The sequence below is a fragment of the Phoxinus phoxinus genome (assembly GCF_949152265.1).
Source record: "Phoxinus phoxinus genome assembly, chromosome: 1".
NCBI lineage: Eukaryota > Metazoa > Chordata > Actinopteri > Cypriniformes > Leuciscidae > Phoxinus > Phoxinus phoxinus.
Genome location: NC_136876.1, coordinates 46,510,976 through 46,526,589, shown reverse-complemented (window position 1 = coordinate 46,526,589; position 15,614 = coordinate 46,510,976). Strand labels below are relative to the sequence as shown.

The 15,614-nt window shown below is 37.1% G+C and overlaps 1 protein-coding gene across 1 annotated transcript in view; it reads right to left on the bottom strand.

Moving 5' to 3' along the window:
- mgat5b (alpha-1,6-mannosylglycoprotein 6-beta-N-acetylglucosaminyltransferase B) overlaps positions 1 to 10,845 on the bottom strand; it is a 147,864-nt gene extending 137,019 nt beyond the window's left edge. Inside the window, exons 1-2 of the mRNA XM_079590347.1 lie at positions 10,261 to 10,845; positions 5,719 to 5,831 (exon numbers count right to left, since the gene is read on the bottom strand). Of these exons, the coding sequence (XP_079446473.1) occupies positions 5,719 to 5,831; positions 10,261 to 10,328 (181 nt within the window). The 5' untranslated portion in view covers positions 10,329 to 10,845. The remainder of the gene's footprint in view (positions 1 to 5,718; positions 5,832 to 10,260) is intronic.
- Between the last annotated feature and the right edge of the window lie 4,769 nt (positions 10,846 to 15,614).

Below are 15,614 nucleotides of genomic sequence, written 5' to 3'. Positions count from 1 at the left end.
CGGAAAGATTGCTGGATTTCATGTTGTAGATTTTCAAATATATTGTATAAAAGCCATAAATTCATATCTCACATACAAAAAATAGCAAAAACTCACTCATGGATGATTATGACATCATCACATAACCAAAAACACCTGATCAACTTTCTCTTGACTTTTTCTTGCCGTAACAAATGTGCGTTATAAACTCACTGTTACAACAGCCAGAGAGAGGAATGGAAGAAATGTTTAAGTCAAGGTACAAGAGACCAACTAAAGCAAATACTGATCTCCATCATGGTGACAACAAACTTTATTATTAACTAAATCCCTTTTCATTCTCAACAAGACCTTTTGTACATGTATGAAATAAATAATGTTAAACTGGTTTCACACTCAGTGTGGCTGGAAGTCAGTTGTAGTTCTTGTGTTTCTCTTTTTTCCTGTTCTTTTTTCTCTGTCCTTCAGTGATTCTGCTTATCAGGTGTTCATCAGTGTCTCAATTCACTCACTTCTTTTCATTCAAGTGGACTATACTAGTGAACTAGTGTAGGCAATAGTGAATGAGGGTATAGGGTGTGATTTGGAAAACAGCCTCTGAGTGTCGACTTTGTATATTAAGTTCACAGTATATTCCTGTAGGTATATTCCTGTATATTACTGTTTTAATGGAAAATGGTATGATATTGTAAGAATTTGGGCTTTTTCTACAGTAAGGGCTAACAGTGTAGAATAGCCATTAGTATCCATTAGAGGCGTAATCCCAGAACATATGTTGGATGGTATTATTCAAGATAGGACACGGCCAGAGTGAGGGCTGGTGGATCTCTTATGTGGAAGAGGATTAGAGAATCAGAAGGTTTTCTCTTAGGGACCGAAAGAGAGCATTGAGATAACATGTATACTTCTAGAGCTGAACATCACTGTTAGATCAGCAATCAGTAATGCCAAAAAAATGGGCTACACTTTATTTTACAGTATGTGCACTGCACTTATAGTGTACTTACCTAAGAAAGTACTGGGTAATATAAGTTAACTACATGGTTTAGAGGTAGGTTCAGGGTTAGTACCTAGTTATCACCAGTTATTATTAAAATTACTATAATAAGTACATGGTATGGGAGACAGGGCTGTAAAATAAAGTGCTAAAAAAATAAAATAAAAAAGATTATGTAAATATTTTAAGTATTATAATGGTGCTAATATATACATAATTTGTATATATCAGCATTGTTTTACTTTAATACTGTAATACAATAAAAAAAAATGTCACAAAATTATGTAATATAGAAACTAAACGTGACAATAACGACCCAGCGTTCAACATTCTTAAATGTAATTCCATGAAACAAACAAACAAAAGACCATTTTAAGTTACACACACACACACACACAAACCACATACTGTAAATAACACCATGTTTATAATAAAATACACATTTTTATTTTTGGATGAACTCATGGTCAGAATTAATGGCATCCCTGGTAAATATGATCAAAACTGGCTGTAAAAAAGTAAATAATGCTTTGTTTATCCTTTTGATCTTTCATTCAAAAAGTTGCCAATTGGAGGGGATGAATCACATTATGAAATAAATGTTTTTCTCCAAAACACGTTGGCCACAATTATTGTCACCCTTTTATTAAATACTTTTTGGAATCTCCTTTTGCCAAGATAACTGCTCTGAGTTTTCTCCTATAATGCCTGATGAGTTTGGAGTACAACTGACCAGTGGTCAGAGACCATTCCTCCATATACAGATGGTGCTTCTCTTCAGTTCAGCCCACTCATCAGGTCAGGGAACTGGGACGGTCATGACAGAAGCTTCATTTTGTGCTCTGTAACTTTATTTTAATGTTTGTTTTGGATCGTTGTCCTGATGGAAGATCCAACCACGGCCCATTATAAGATTTCTAGCAGAAGGTGTCAGGTTTTGATTTTTTAATCTGTTAATATTTGATAGAATCCATGATGTCATGCATCTGAACAAGAATTCCAGGACCTCCAGCAGAAAAATATGCCCACGAAATTAAAGATCCAACGGTATATTAGATTGTACACATGGGGTACTTTTTATCCTTGTGTGCACCAAACCCATCTAGCGTGTTTGCTGCCGAAAAGCTCTTCTGTTAGTTTAATCTGACCACAGAACCCTGTGCCGTGTGAAGTTCCAGTCGTGTCTGACAACTGGATTTGCTGGAGTTTCTTTTATGGATGAGCGAGGAGCATTTTTCTTGAAACTCTCCCAAACAACATGTGGGGATGTAGGGGTTGTTGATTTTTTTTTAATAGGCTTTCTGACCCCAAGACTCAACTAATCTCTGCAATTCTCCATCTGTGATTTTTGAAGACTCTTTGGCCACTCAATCTTTCATCCTCACCGTGCATTAAGACAATATAGACACACGTCCTCTTCCTGGCAGATTCGTAACATCTCTAGTTGATTGGAACTTCTTAATTATTGCCCTGATGGTCAAAATGGGGATTTTCAAAAAAATGTAGCTATTTTCTTACAGCCACTTTCTATTTTGTGATGCTCAACAATATTTTGATGCAAATCAGAACTATATTCTTTGGTTTTACTCATTGTGATGGATGATTAAGGGAATTTGGCCTTTGTGTTTCCTCATATTTAAACTCCTGTGTAACAAGAAGTCATGGCTGGACAATTTCACGTTCACCCTGGTGTGCTAAAAAAAAAGGTAAGTATTGATGGGAAAATTCTAGGGGTACCAATAATTGTGGCCATTGTGTTTTGGAGAAAAATATTTATTTCATAATGTGATTTCCCGCCCCACTTTCAATTCTTTTACTTCAATGAAAGGTTCGATTTTTGGCAACTTTTTGAATGAAAGATCAAAATGATAAACAATGCAGATTGATTTTTTACAGCCAGTTTAGATCATATTTAACAGGGGTGCCATTAATTCTGACCATGACTGTAAATTAACTAAATGAATAACTTTTTTACATCACTAAAACTTACTATGACGCTACTTTCTTCAAGAAATTAACTTTGTTGCATTATTTTCCTGTTATCACTGTAAAGCTGCTTTGAAACGATCTGTATTTTAAAAAGCACAATATATAAATAAAGGTGACTTGACTTGACTCATCTAGTACAGGGGTTATCAATCTTTTAGATGCCACAGACCCTCAAATATGATAATTCTCACACGAGGGACCACCATCCTAAACATGTATCTTTTATAAATACCCAATTTATACACTGACATTTTCTGTTTTTTACAGTTTTTCTCTAGACTTTTCTATGTCACTAACTTGCGGCCCCCTGGCGATTCCCGGACCCCAGTTTGAAAACACCTGATCTAGCAGATATCCCAGTCAACACTTTGATCTCACAGTGATCTCTCCATATGATCACAATGTGAGGTCACAGTGAGTTAAAAGTGTAACCGCACTGTGCACTCACTGTGTGCTCATATTATGGTCACAATATGAGCTCATCCCAGCTAAAAATTAAAATTAGGTTGACGTCTAAACATTTTTCTGATGTCAGGATCCAACTTTATTAAACAACTCCACAAATAGCATTACTAGCTTCACTTATTACAAAAAAAAAGAAAAGAAAATTTGAGAAAATTTGAGAAAATCTCACATTGTAAGCCACCATTATGGAGATCAGTGTTTGCTTTAGTTGGGCTCTTGACCCTTATATTATTAACTTTAGATTTTGCTTGTCTGCTGTTACTGATTAATAACAGTCAGACGGACAAAGACAAATTGTGATCTGATGGTGTCGGTTATGTTTTGGCATAATCATATTGTGATCTGAAATGATCAAAACATATTTAGATAGTTTGGTTAAACTTGTTAATACAGCAGCTCTATGTTTCTAAATCATATGATTTTCAGTATTTTTTATATAATCCAATTATAATTGTTCTGATCAAAAACACAGACATCAATAACCAGCCTGTGAATCTCAACAATGGTGACAAGAATAAAGCATGTTGCAGTGGCTGCCACCAATCAACTCATTAATGGCTCCCATCATGCATTGCGGAATTAATAAATTATGATCTGATTTGTCGAAGTAATTTCCTTATGAACAACTTAAAACTAAATCAGAAATAAGGGTTCAGTGATCAAGTTCAAATTATGATTGTCATAACATAACCAATAGATCACTTTTTTTCTCTGTTCATCTGTCTGTTATAATAACAGCAGGCACACAAAATCTAAAGTTATTAATATAAGGGTCAAGAGGCCAACTAAAGCAAACACCGATCTCCATAATGGTGGCTTACAATTATAATAATGTTAGGGGATAATGTTCTATCAATGTAATCACTAAACATTTTTAAAATGTTTTTAGAGACTGTTATCCTACTTTTTAGGAGAACATTCTGGTAACAAAAATAAAATTAGCTACAGAAACCATAACATAATATAATGCTCTCAAAACATTCATAGAACAATAACATTTCTAGCTGGGATGAGCTCATATTGTGGCCATGAGCACACAGTGAGTGCGCTGTGAGGTTACACTTTTAGCTCACTGTGAACTCACATTGCTCACGTTGTGACCACATGATGAGATCACTGTGAGATCACCGTGTTGACTGGGATGACAATTCTTGTGTCTTTATTTTAATTTCTTGCAGCAATAAAAAAAAAAAAATCTAAAAGCCAGATTGCAATATCATGTGTAGTGATATTTGGACACTGACTGCATTTTAAGTAATTCATACGTAATTAGTTTGAAATAATTAGTCATTTGTAACTGGAATTCATTTTAAAGTAACCCTCACATCTCACATGTCAGCGCCGGGCTCCCGAAACACAGTGACGTCCATCTCTGGCTGATCAGCGGGCAGTGTTTAATGAGCGAGAGCCAGATGCCTTCTCAAGACCTCAGCCTGGGACTGGATAATTAATCAGATTGTGCTCTCTTTCTCTCTCTCTCCCCCTCTTTTCTCCACGCGACCTCTCCCACAACATCACAGAACACTAATCCATCATCTTCAGCTTTATACTGGGGTTTGCTGAGCACACCATGAAACAGTTTTCCAATTTTCCAGCTACCGAGTGGAGCTCTTAAGATGGCTATTTGCCACATTTGGGTACACCATTTCCTGTTGGGCACAGCGGTGTTGAAACTAGAAAGGAACTGAATATTAAACATATTGGCTCTCTTCCAAAAACCTCTGTAGTGAGCCCATGTAGGCAGAATTTTAAAGCAGTATAGGTGTGATTCCAACATCTAAGCTTTCACAAAAGGTAGACGGCATAATTACGCTGCCTCGCTAGTCGCTAAATTCTAAGTCAGCATCGCATACATCCATTGCGGAGAAGACGATCTCAACCAGGTCACGCCGAATCTGTGCCGGCATCATATTTGGAACACCCTTCATTCATCAACTTTCACAAAAACCCTTGATGAGTGCGTAAATGATGGCTGAATGTTAATTTTTTGGGCGAGTTTTTCTCATGGACGGGTTCTTTTTGGCATTTGCAGTGGGCGAGACCTCTAGCCTCTGGTGTGATCTATTTTCATAAAAAAAAAGTGATGACCGAAGAAAAATGGGGTCTTCGACAGCCAGAGACACTATTCACAGCACACCCACCCCTGGATAATCAAGCCTGTTAAAGGCCAGCGCGAAACCCTCCATTGACGATCCCATAAAATGACACTTTTCAAATGCCACAGGATGAATTAGACATGCATATGGTCAGCGCAGGTGGACGTGCAGAGCTGCCGGTTATTAATGTACCTTCGGTTCGGATGCTGAACGGGGAATCGCCCAGTCGCTTGGCCGAGAACTGCCCCCCCAGAGAGGTCATTAAGAAGCACAGACTGAAGAAACCGATTCCCGCCACAAATATCCTGAAAAAGACAGACCGAGACAGACAGATATAAATGTGCTGGGGTGGAACAAGAAAAAACCTGTGAAAAAGACTTTCCAGCCAGACATTGAGGAGGATCAACTATGAGAAGTATATTGTTAGTATGTTGTCCTTGTGAAACTTGTCCTTTAAATGAATAGTTCACCCAATAAATGAAAACTTTATTTATGTATTTATTGGATGAGAAAAACATAGCTCTTTACTATAAAAGGATATTTATTTATTTACCACGTCTGTCAGCCTCCAAAAAAAAAAAAAAAAACACCATAAAGGTGCTCATGCTCTGTTGTCACACGAACATACACTCAAAAAAATAAATTGTTGAATGAACATGATTTAATCGTATCACCCATTATGCATCTAAGCAAGATTTGAATATTTTATTTGAACACAATATTGGTTTGTAAATTGAACATGATTGTAATATGTCAATGCAACTTGTTTGCTACTAATTGAATCAACATGTTTGTATTGTGTTAGACTAATCAAATGTATTCTCATTCACTCAAAGCACAGGAAAGCAGAATCACCAAAGGCGAAAATCAAATTTTTAAGTCACCATTATGGAGATCAGTGTGTGTTTTAGTTGGGCTCTTCACCCTTATATTATTAATTAAGTTTTGTTTGGCTGCTGTACATAAGTTATAACAGCCAGATGAACAAATAGGAACGGTGATCTGATGGTATTGGTTGTGTATTAACATAAACATTATTTCACAATCATTTAACCTGAATCACTGAACTCATATAGAGTCCAATTTGTGAGTTAGGTTTATTTTATTAATTTTAGCTGCATAATAGGTTTAGCCTTTTCAATGAAATTAAAACAATCAAATCAATAAAAATTAAAATATATAAATACACATTTCTTTTTTGGGCACACACAGACATCAAGAATCAGTGTATGTATCTCAACCATGGTGACATTTATAAAGCATGTTGCAGTGCATTCTGTGTTGCACCAATCAAAACTCATTCATAGCTCCCATCATGCATTACTGCATGAATAAATAATGAGCTTATGATCAGAGGTGATCTGTTTCTCACCATTGCTGAGATTCATACGTTAAATCTTGATGTCTGTGAGTGCCCAAAAAGAAATGTGTATATATATTTTTTATTTTTATTGATTTGATCGTTTAATTTCATTGATAAGGCTAAACATATTATGCAGCTAAAATTTATAAATTAAACCTAACTCATAAATTGGAATCTGTATGAGTTCAGTGATTCAGGTTAAATGATTGTGAAATAATGGTTATGTTAATACACAACCAACACCATCAGATCACCGTTCCTATTTGTTCATCTGGCTGTCATAACTTATGTACAGCAGCCAAACAAAACTTAAAGTTAATAATTTAAGGGTGAAGAGCCCAACTAAAACACACACTCCTCTCCATAATGGTGACTTAAAAATTAGGTTTTCTCCTGCTTTGAGTGAATGAGAATACATTTGATTAGTCTAACACAATACAAACATGTTGATTCAATTAGTTGCAAACAAGTTGCATTGACATATTACAATCATGTTCAATTTACAAACCAATATTGTGTTCAAATAAAATATTCAAATCTTGCTTAGATGCATAATGGGTGATACGATTAAATCATGTTCATTCAACAATTTATTTTTTTGAGTGTAATGTACAGTATGACTTCAGACGATTTGGAATAGAACGTCAATGTGACTGTTCCTCGTGCAACACTATTATATGATTATTACCTAGTTCTGGCATGAAAATATAGATGGCGCAGGCTCATAAGTATTTGACTTATTTGGTAGCGATCACATTATTATCTGCATGGCACAGTATGCAGTGCTTTCAGAAACCCTCAACCTTCCCCAGCTCCACCTGTATAGATCTGCTGCGGTTTACATCATGTATGTTACATGTGCAGTAGTAGCAGCATGTCTTACATGCTCACAGCAATGTCTGTGAATGTATTCCCAGTAATAAGTCTCGGTACTTGCTCTGCATCAGTAGCAGCGTAGCATATCTATTCCGCCAATACCAAATTCATTAACATTGCCATATAACACGTCAATCTCTGTTACCATACCAATCTCCAGAGAGTTGTCATGACAGAACTTGGAATATAAGATGAGTCAAATAGTCTGTATGGCATGTAATGGTGATTTTTTTTTTTTTTTTTTTTGAGCCTCTCAGACATGGTCACTATAATTTTATGGAAAATAACAGCATTTAAATTTTTAGAATGACATAAGGGGCATTCACACCTGGTAGTTCTAGGAACTTAATTCTAAGAACTCGCCACAACGGTGTTTCCCCAAGAACTAATGGTTCTATTTTAGGAACCAATGGTGCCGCCAGTAGGAAGTGGCATAACTTGTTGTGACTTTTATTTTGACGGTGCGGCGGACCTTTATTTTGACGGCGCTGAGAACGTCAGCTTGTGACGCGCTAAGCTCACAGCGCTCACATTCTCCGTGTTCATTAGTTTACGTGTTCATTAGTCTAATACGTTATTAGATAGAACTGTTATACATAGAAAGTAGGTATATGAAAAGGTATTAGCGTATGCCGTGTGGTTGATGTCCAGTGTTGCTAGCTGAGCAGATATACATGTTTGGCTTGGTCCTCTAAAAGTTGCGTTGGATTTTCTCCTTACTGTAAAGATTGAGAGGCCCATCTATCACTGTTTTACATGTTCGTAGAGTTAGTTTGTGGAGTAAATATATAGGCTATAATCTGTGTGTTTACACAGCTTTTTTTTTTTTTTTAAATGGCAGGTGCTGATGTTTTGAATGCATTTGTCCAATCAGCGTACACTAACATCACTGGTAGTTCCTATAGTTGTTAGACCCTACTCTGAAGTTAGAGCTAAATTAGTCCCTCCAAAAAGAGGTTCCTAAAACTGAAATCGTTCCTATTCTACGGTGCAAACACGCCAAAACCCAGGTATTTCCGCCAAAAGTTATAAGAATTATGAAATTGGTCCTCCGGTATGAAAGCCCCTATGGTATAATGTCATTTTTTGGTGAACTGTTTCTTTAAACTTCATTGATGTATTTCCATTGACTTCTCAGTTGACATAAAATCCTGTAATTAAACTGAATGATTTTTTTTTCGGAAACCAAGTCATATCAGAAACATTATAACAAAATAATCAAATTAACCCAACGAACCCAGCTGTCCAAGCACTGCTAGTGCTTACTTAAAACAACAATAATAATAATTCTTATCCATCCTAAGGTGAATTTACATTTGCATTGCAAATATTTGAAGAAGAAAAAAAAGAAATAGGTGGAATTCAAAACACTATTAATGTGGCCAAATCAAGTTGCTCAGTAATGAAAATCATTTATTCATCCATTAAATAACCGCACAGTGTTATGTGTAGTTATATGGGAACCATCAGCAGAGTAAGACTGAAGCAGTGTTCGAGTTAATTAGATGATTAAGTGATTAATTGAGTGATGATTGAGCTTCAAGACACCTGATGATAACAAGCAGAATCACTGAAGAGAAGAGAAGCTTTGTTTAGTTGCTTTAGTTTTGCAATTTGAATCTTATTTTGTTTTAATGTTAGTTGTCTCTGTCTGCTGTAAATGTGTTTGTTATGCCAATAAAAGCCATAGAAAATGTCATGACAATGTTGGCTACTTATTGATGGTGAAGATGTAATCATGTCCTGTTAGACATTATTTTTTATTTTGTTTCCACAATATAGGCCTAATTAAATCTGCTAATTAATACAATTTAATTGTCTGAGTTCGACCACAGCATATCTCTGTAATACTATTTTATATAGGGTGGCTTAACCCACAACATGATCATATTCATTGTAAAAGTTGCAGAGCTCCTGCAGAACAGAATGACCCACATCCTCGCGCTGCTGGATTCCCGCCACTGTGTGAAAACAGCGGGAACGCTCATCAGAGTCTCACTTCTTACACCATCCTCACATCCTTTCCTGAAGCTCTTCTGACAACATCAATGAAATCCTCTCAAGAGCCTAAAATAGTTCCACCACCTCCATAAATGCACACCATGTTATTTGCAGTAGCCTAAACTTGATGTCTTTCTTTGTAGATATACTTTCATGTGGTAACAGTAAAGAGACGAAGTTTGACACATTTCAGCTTTGTTCGAGGATACGAACTTGACAATGTCGATAAGTTTGCCGCGAAATATGAAAAATTACCATGGTAAGCATCTATCTATCTATCTATCTATCTATCTATCTATCTATCTATCTATCTATCTATCTATCTATCTATCTATCTGGTTTGTCCCTACACTAGGCTACCATAAATACATTTAACAAAACGACAGTAATATTGGTAACGCTGTTACGTTGTTTGATATCGCATTAAGGTCTTAGTTGTGTCAAATATCTGCAATATCTGAACATTTCAAATGAGTCCTATTGTTAAGTCTTACCTGAACGGTTTGAACGTCAGCAGGCATCTTCTCATCATAGTTATGCACTCGCTATTTACAGCAATCATTTTTCACGCGGGCTGTGCAACAACATACGAACTAAAAAATACATAATTTTCTTTAATATTTTTTCCCCCAGGTTGTGTTTCTTAATATGCGAGCTTAATGCAAACGCCTTCCTTTAACTGACAGCTCTTTGATGAAGTTGCTCGAAGAAAAACATCCACAGATTTGCTGAGCAAAGTAATCAGCAGGTCATTCATTTGGTGATGTTGAACTCCTACTCAGAATAGTTTCCAAAAATAGAGTCAGAAGAAAATAATCCAGCAGACAAAGGTCCATCTCTGTAGATTTTAGTGAAGTATCAATGAGTAGAAGCTCGTGAGGGGAATAACCGCGTCAGAACTCCCTGCGCAGCGCGCGACGACACTGGATCAATTCAGCGGCACGACTGGCGTTTTCTGTGATGTGTGCCATCACTTTCTCCTTCTCTGGGAATAATGTTGTCTCTGTGGCTCAATATAAAGAGGAATATAGTTCAGCAGCTTCTGGTGAAGCGTCTGCGAGCTTCAACCGCTCAGCTGTAGTTTCAGAGCCGCGGACAGCTCCCAGTGCACGCGCTAAAGGCATCAAGAGCGCCATCCGATGGATTTCCACCAGTTTACTCGGATTATCCGATCTGAGATATGACGAATTGGGTCTTTCTTTCTGTTATGCAGAGTTGTATGTCAGTTCTGTCACTGCTTGCTACACTCTTAAAAGTAATGTTTTATTGGCGTCTGTCTGGGGTTCCATGAAGAACATTTAGCATTCATGGAACATTTCTATTCCACAAAAGGTTGTTTATGGTGGAAAGAGGTTCTGTAGATTTTTTTTAATGTTCTTCATACTATAAGAAACGTGTTATTTTTAAGAACAGTTCACTGAAAGGTTATTTGAATAAAAATAATTTTATAATTCATGGATAAAGTTCAGACAAATAATTTAAGTTTATATATATTGGAAATTCCCCTTAACAATTACTTTTTTGAATATGACAGACTCTTTCTAAACATATAGTCATGTGACAAAAATTGTGCACAGATTAAGGGGGCGATTTATATATTTTATTGAATTGGGTGTACTGTAATAAGTTAATGTGGTTTAATATAAAAAACACATTGTTTTTCACATACTGTATTTACATTATTGCAGCACCCCTATTCCCAGTCTGTCAGAAATGCTCTGGAGTGTGTTTCCCATACAATGACGTAAAACTTGCTGCTTTAAATGCCGTAGTACGATGCATCGTTGAAGAAATCAACTGGCTAGTCACGACTGTTTCCCGAAACCGCAATGCACCGCAAACCTGCCGTTCAACCATGTTGGTTAATGATGTCCCGCAGATGGTGGAGTAATAACTTCTTTTAATTAATGCATGATTTATTGCTAATTATGGACATGGCATCTGAGGAGAATTCTCATTTATAAGCTTGTTCACTCACACGTGCACTCTTCAAAAACGGCACTTTAAATCTCTTGACAAACCAAAAGGAGTAAATTACATTTGTATGTATTCGACGTAAAAGATAGAGGTTGTATTGAATGTCAGCTTGCTTATTGTGCTCAAGATAAGGATTTAATGTCATGCAAACAAGAAACTATGCTTCTAACACATATGTTAGATAGCCTATATACAGATATACAGATATATAACTTTGTGATGCTGTTTGCGAAATATTCGTTAAAAAAAATATGGTTTTGGAAAACACAGACCCGTTGAACAATGCTGATAACGACGGAACTTGTGACCATATTGACTAACGATGCTTTCTGGAAACACACCCCTGATTGAGTCCCTCCTGATTGACACGGTGTTTTGTGATTGGTCAAACACCTCAAGCGTGTGTGTTTCAGAAATATAACTATAATCGCGAGCTTCAGCTTCCAAGGCTTTTAAAGCAGTTGTAAACCCAGTTAATAATCTCGTTGGTTTCATCGGTTTATCAGTTCGCTCCCAAGTCAGATTCTGTGGATGACCAAGCAGATCGATCGGAACCAGCTTTGCAAGCATGACTTGAGCAGAATGTTTCACAGAGGTAAGTTTTTATTTTTAATTGCAGGTGCTGTATTCTGCAGGATCAGGAAGCTGTCCTCTGTAACTGTACTGTACAAGCAAACTTTTGGGTTGCTCAGGACCAGCGAATATAAATATTTACCAGTGATTGCTAATTTAACCGTTTTCAGAAGGCCAAAAAATCGGTTTTGCTTTCGCATCGAAATACGGATCCAGACAACATTCACTAATGCCTTGCCTTCTTTCTTTGCATATACCTTTGGGCGGGCATTATGATGCTAATATTTCACATTGCAACGTAGATGTTTGCGGAATTATTATCTGGATCAAGGTGTTTTAAACAGGTCTGGATCAGTGTTCTCTGTTATATACACAGAAAACCCAAATAAGTTGATTTAACTCAATTGATTTGAGTAAACTCGTTCCCTCAATTAAATTGAGTAATGGGTTCTCCCAAAATGTACATATTTAAGTTTACTCGACTTCAATTGTTTAGTTCACCAAACTTGACAATTATTTAATGTACTTAAACAATAAAGTTCACTTAACTTAGTGTTATTTAAATGAGCTTTGAAACTTTGCAGATCTTATACATGCATAAACAGATAAAAGATTACACACTAAATGAAAATGAAAACATCAAAAAGCATCACATGACCCTATTAATGTATGCTGTTTTTTGCAACCCAATCTCACAACAATTCGTACGTATTTTACGAGGTGGCTGATTCATATGAATTCATAGACCTCACTCGTACAAATTCGTACAATTTTTGCTAAATCATACATATTTTACGAGTTGTCCAATTCGTATGAATTCGTCCAATTGACCTACCCCTGACTCCGCCCCTAAACCTACCCATCACTGGGGTTTAGACATATTGTACGAATTCGTACGAATTGGCCGTGAGATAGCGTTGATCTATGCTATATGCTTACACTATCATTGTGTCTAGACAAGATGTTTCACTACATTATTAACAGTAATGAGAATCTAATGAGAGTCATCATTCAGAATAATGAGGATTATGAACTAACTCAAAGGAAGTCAAGCATTCTCAAACACACCCGTCTCCTGTCTAGCTCACGATTTCTGCTAGTTTCATTCCCATCATTTCTGAGCCCTGAGAACCCAAAGGACTATTAGCAGTGCAGCCCACACCTCCGGATGACACACTTCATATCCAGCAGTGAGTCTGACAGATCCGCCATTAATGAAAGCCTCTCTCTGTACAGTTTAAGATGCTGAGGATCTGCTTTAAAAAAAAAAAGAAAGAAAAGAAAATCAATAGTTCTCTATTTACTAGACCCCGAGTCTCAGAGTACAGCAGTGCAACTGCAAAAACAGGACAGTGGTGTACAAAACTTTTAGGCTGAGTGGAATCCATATTGTTTCACGGCTATTGTAAAATGGAGAGATTTCTGACTATAGCAGAGGAAAAAGTGAACAACAACAACAAGATGATTGTCTTGTCTAACAAAACAGATATACGGCCGGCACTGATTGATGCCATTTAGTGCTCCCCACTTTGTCTCTCTATATAATTTTCTCTATGAAACACGACCACAGATGCAAGAAAAATAAGGAACATGAAGTTGGCATGGTACACAATGTCTAGACTTGTTAACCTGCGCTCCGCCTGTGGAACACAAACCCTACAAATGACAGACCCATACGGTTGCAGTTAATGAAGCTTTTGGACTAGAGACAATTGCATGCACCATAAATCACAAATAGTTCATTATAGTTTGGACGGCAAAAGTGTGAAACTGCCATGTTTTTCTCGGTCTGCTGTGTTTGACGTCACCAGTGAAGGGCTTGAGACTCATGTCCCTGTGGTGTCATCAAACAATTAGCATTATCATTTTCCTGCGCCTACAAAGTGATTAGTCACATGACATTTACGGCTCAGGCAAACCTGAGTGCCTGTGAGCAAAGATAGCTGCATGTAAGTCACGTTTGCTTTTAGTCCTGTGTCAGCCAGGCAACATGCTATTGAGATAAATGGGAATGCTAATTTCTCCAGGTAATAAACCTCTGAGTTAATCAGCATTTTACAATGGTTTAGAGCAGTGGTTCCCAGCCCTGGTCCTCAAGCCCTTCAGCACTGCACAGTTTAGATGCATCTAAAGATGTGCTCATTAGAAGAAACTCTAAACACTGAATTGGGTGTGTCAGATAAGAGAGACATCCAAAAAGGGCAGTGTTGGGGTAGTCAGGGTTGTTTCCGAAATCGCCATCTATAACCTTAAAGGACACTTCCGGTGAAAAATGAACCTAGGGGTAATTAACATTACCAGAGTCGATCGTTCTCTGGGATGCGTTTTCATGATAATCAAATGTAAAGAGCTTTATCTCTAAAAACTGATTAACTTATAATGCTATATGGGGCATAGAATAAGTAATAGTAAATCGCTAGTTAATACAACTAACAAGGCTTAAAATAGCCTCACACTAACACGGTAGCATAATGAGGGTCCCTAGATGCAAACCAAAGCATTGATAACGTTGTAAGTGCACAGAAAGTTTAATAAGAAGATACTTTATAAAGACAGTACATTACGCATATACAGGAAGGAGCCATCTTGGAAAATAGTTTCGACTAGTCGAGCCACGAACGCCGTGCTACGTTAGATTTCACAAACGTAATTCCTATCGGCCAGCTCACTTAGCACAGCGTTCGTGGCTCGACTGGTTGAGACTGTTTTCCAAAGATGGCTCCTGCTTGTATACGCGACGTGTACTGTCTTTATAAAGTATCTTTTTATTAAACTGTCTGTACACTTACACAGTTCTCAATGCTTCGGTTTGCATGTAGGAACCCTCATTATGCTACCGTGTTAGTGTGAGGCTATTTTGAGCCTTGTTAGTGGTATTAACTCGCGATTTACTTTTACTTATTCTATGCCCCATATAGCGTTATAAGCTAACCAGTTTTTAGAGATAAAATTATTTACATTCGATTATCATGAAAACGCATCCCAGAGAATGATCGACTCGGTAACCATGTGTAATTACCCCTAGGTTCCTTTTTCACCGGAATTGTCCTTTAAATTTGGCACTATTGGAAGGTACATCCATTTGTAGTGGGGTCCGAAAGCATAGTGGACATTATCGAGTGCACTCATTCAATCCTACATTGGACAACAATCACGAGTGTACAACCAATGTATTCTCAACAACTATAAAATACCCATAATGCACTGTGCTGAATATATTCCTCGCATCTGACCAGAAGATGGCGCCCGCAGCTGAATCATACATTGATCCATTTTCCAAACCGCTGGTCCAATGTGG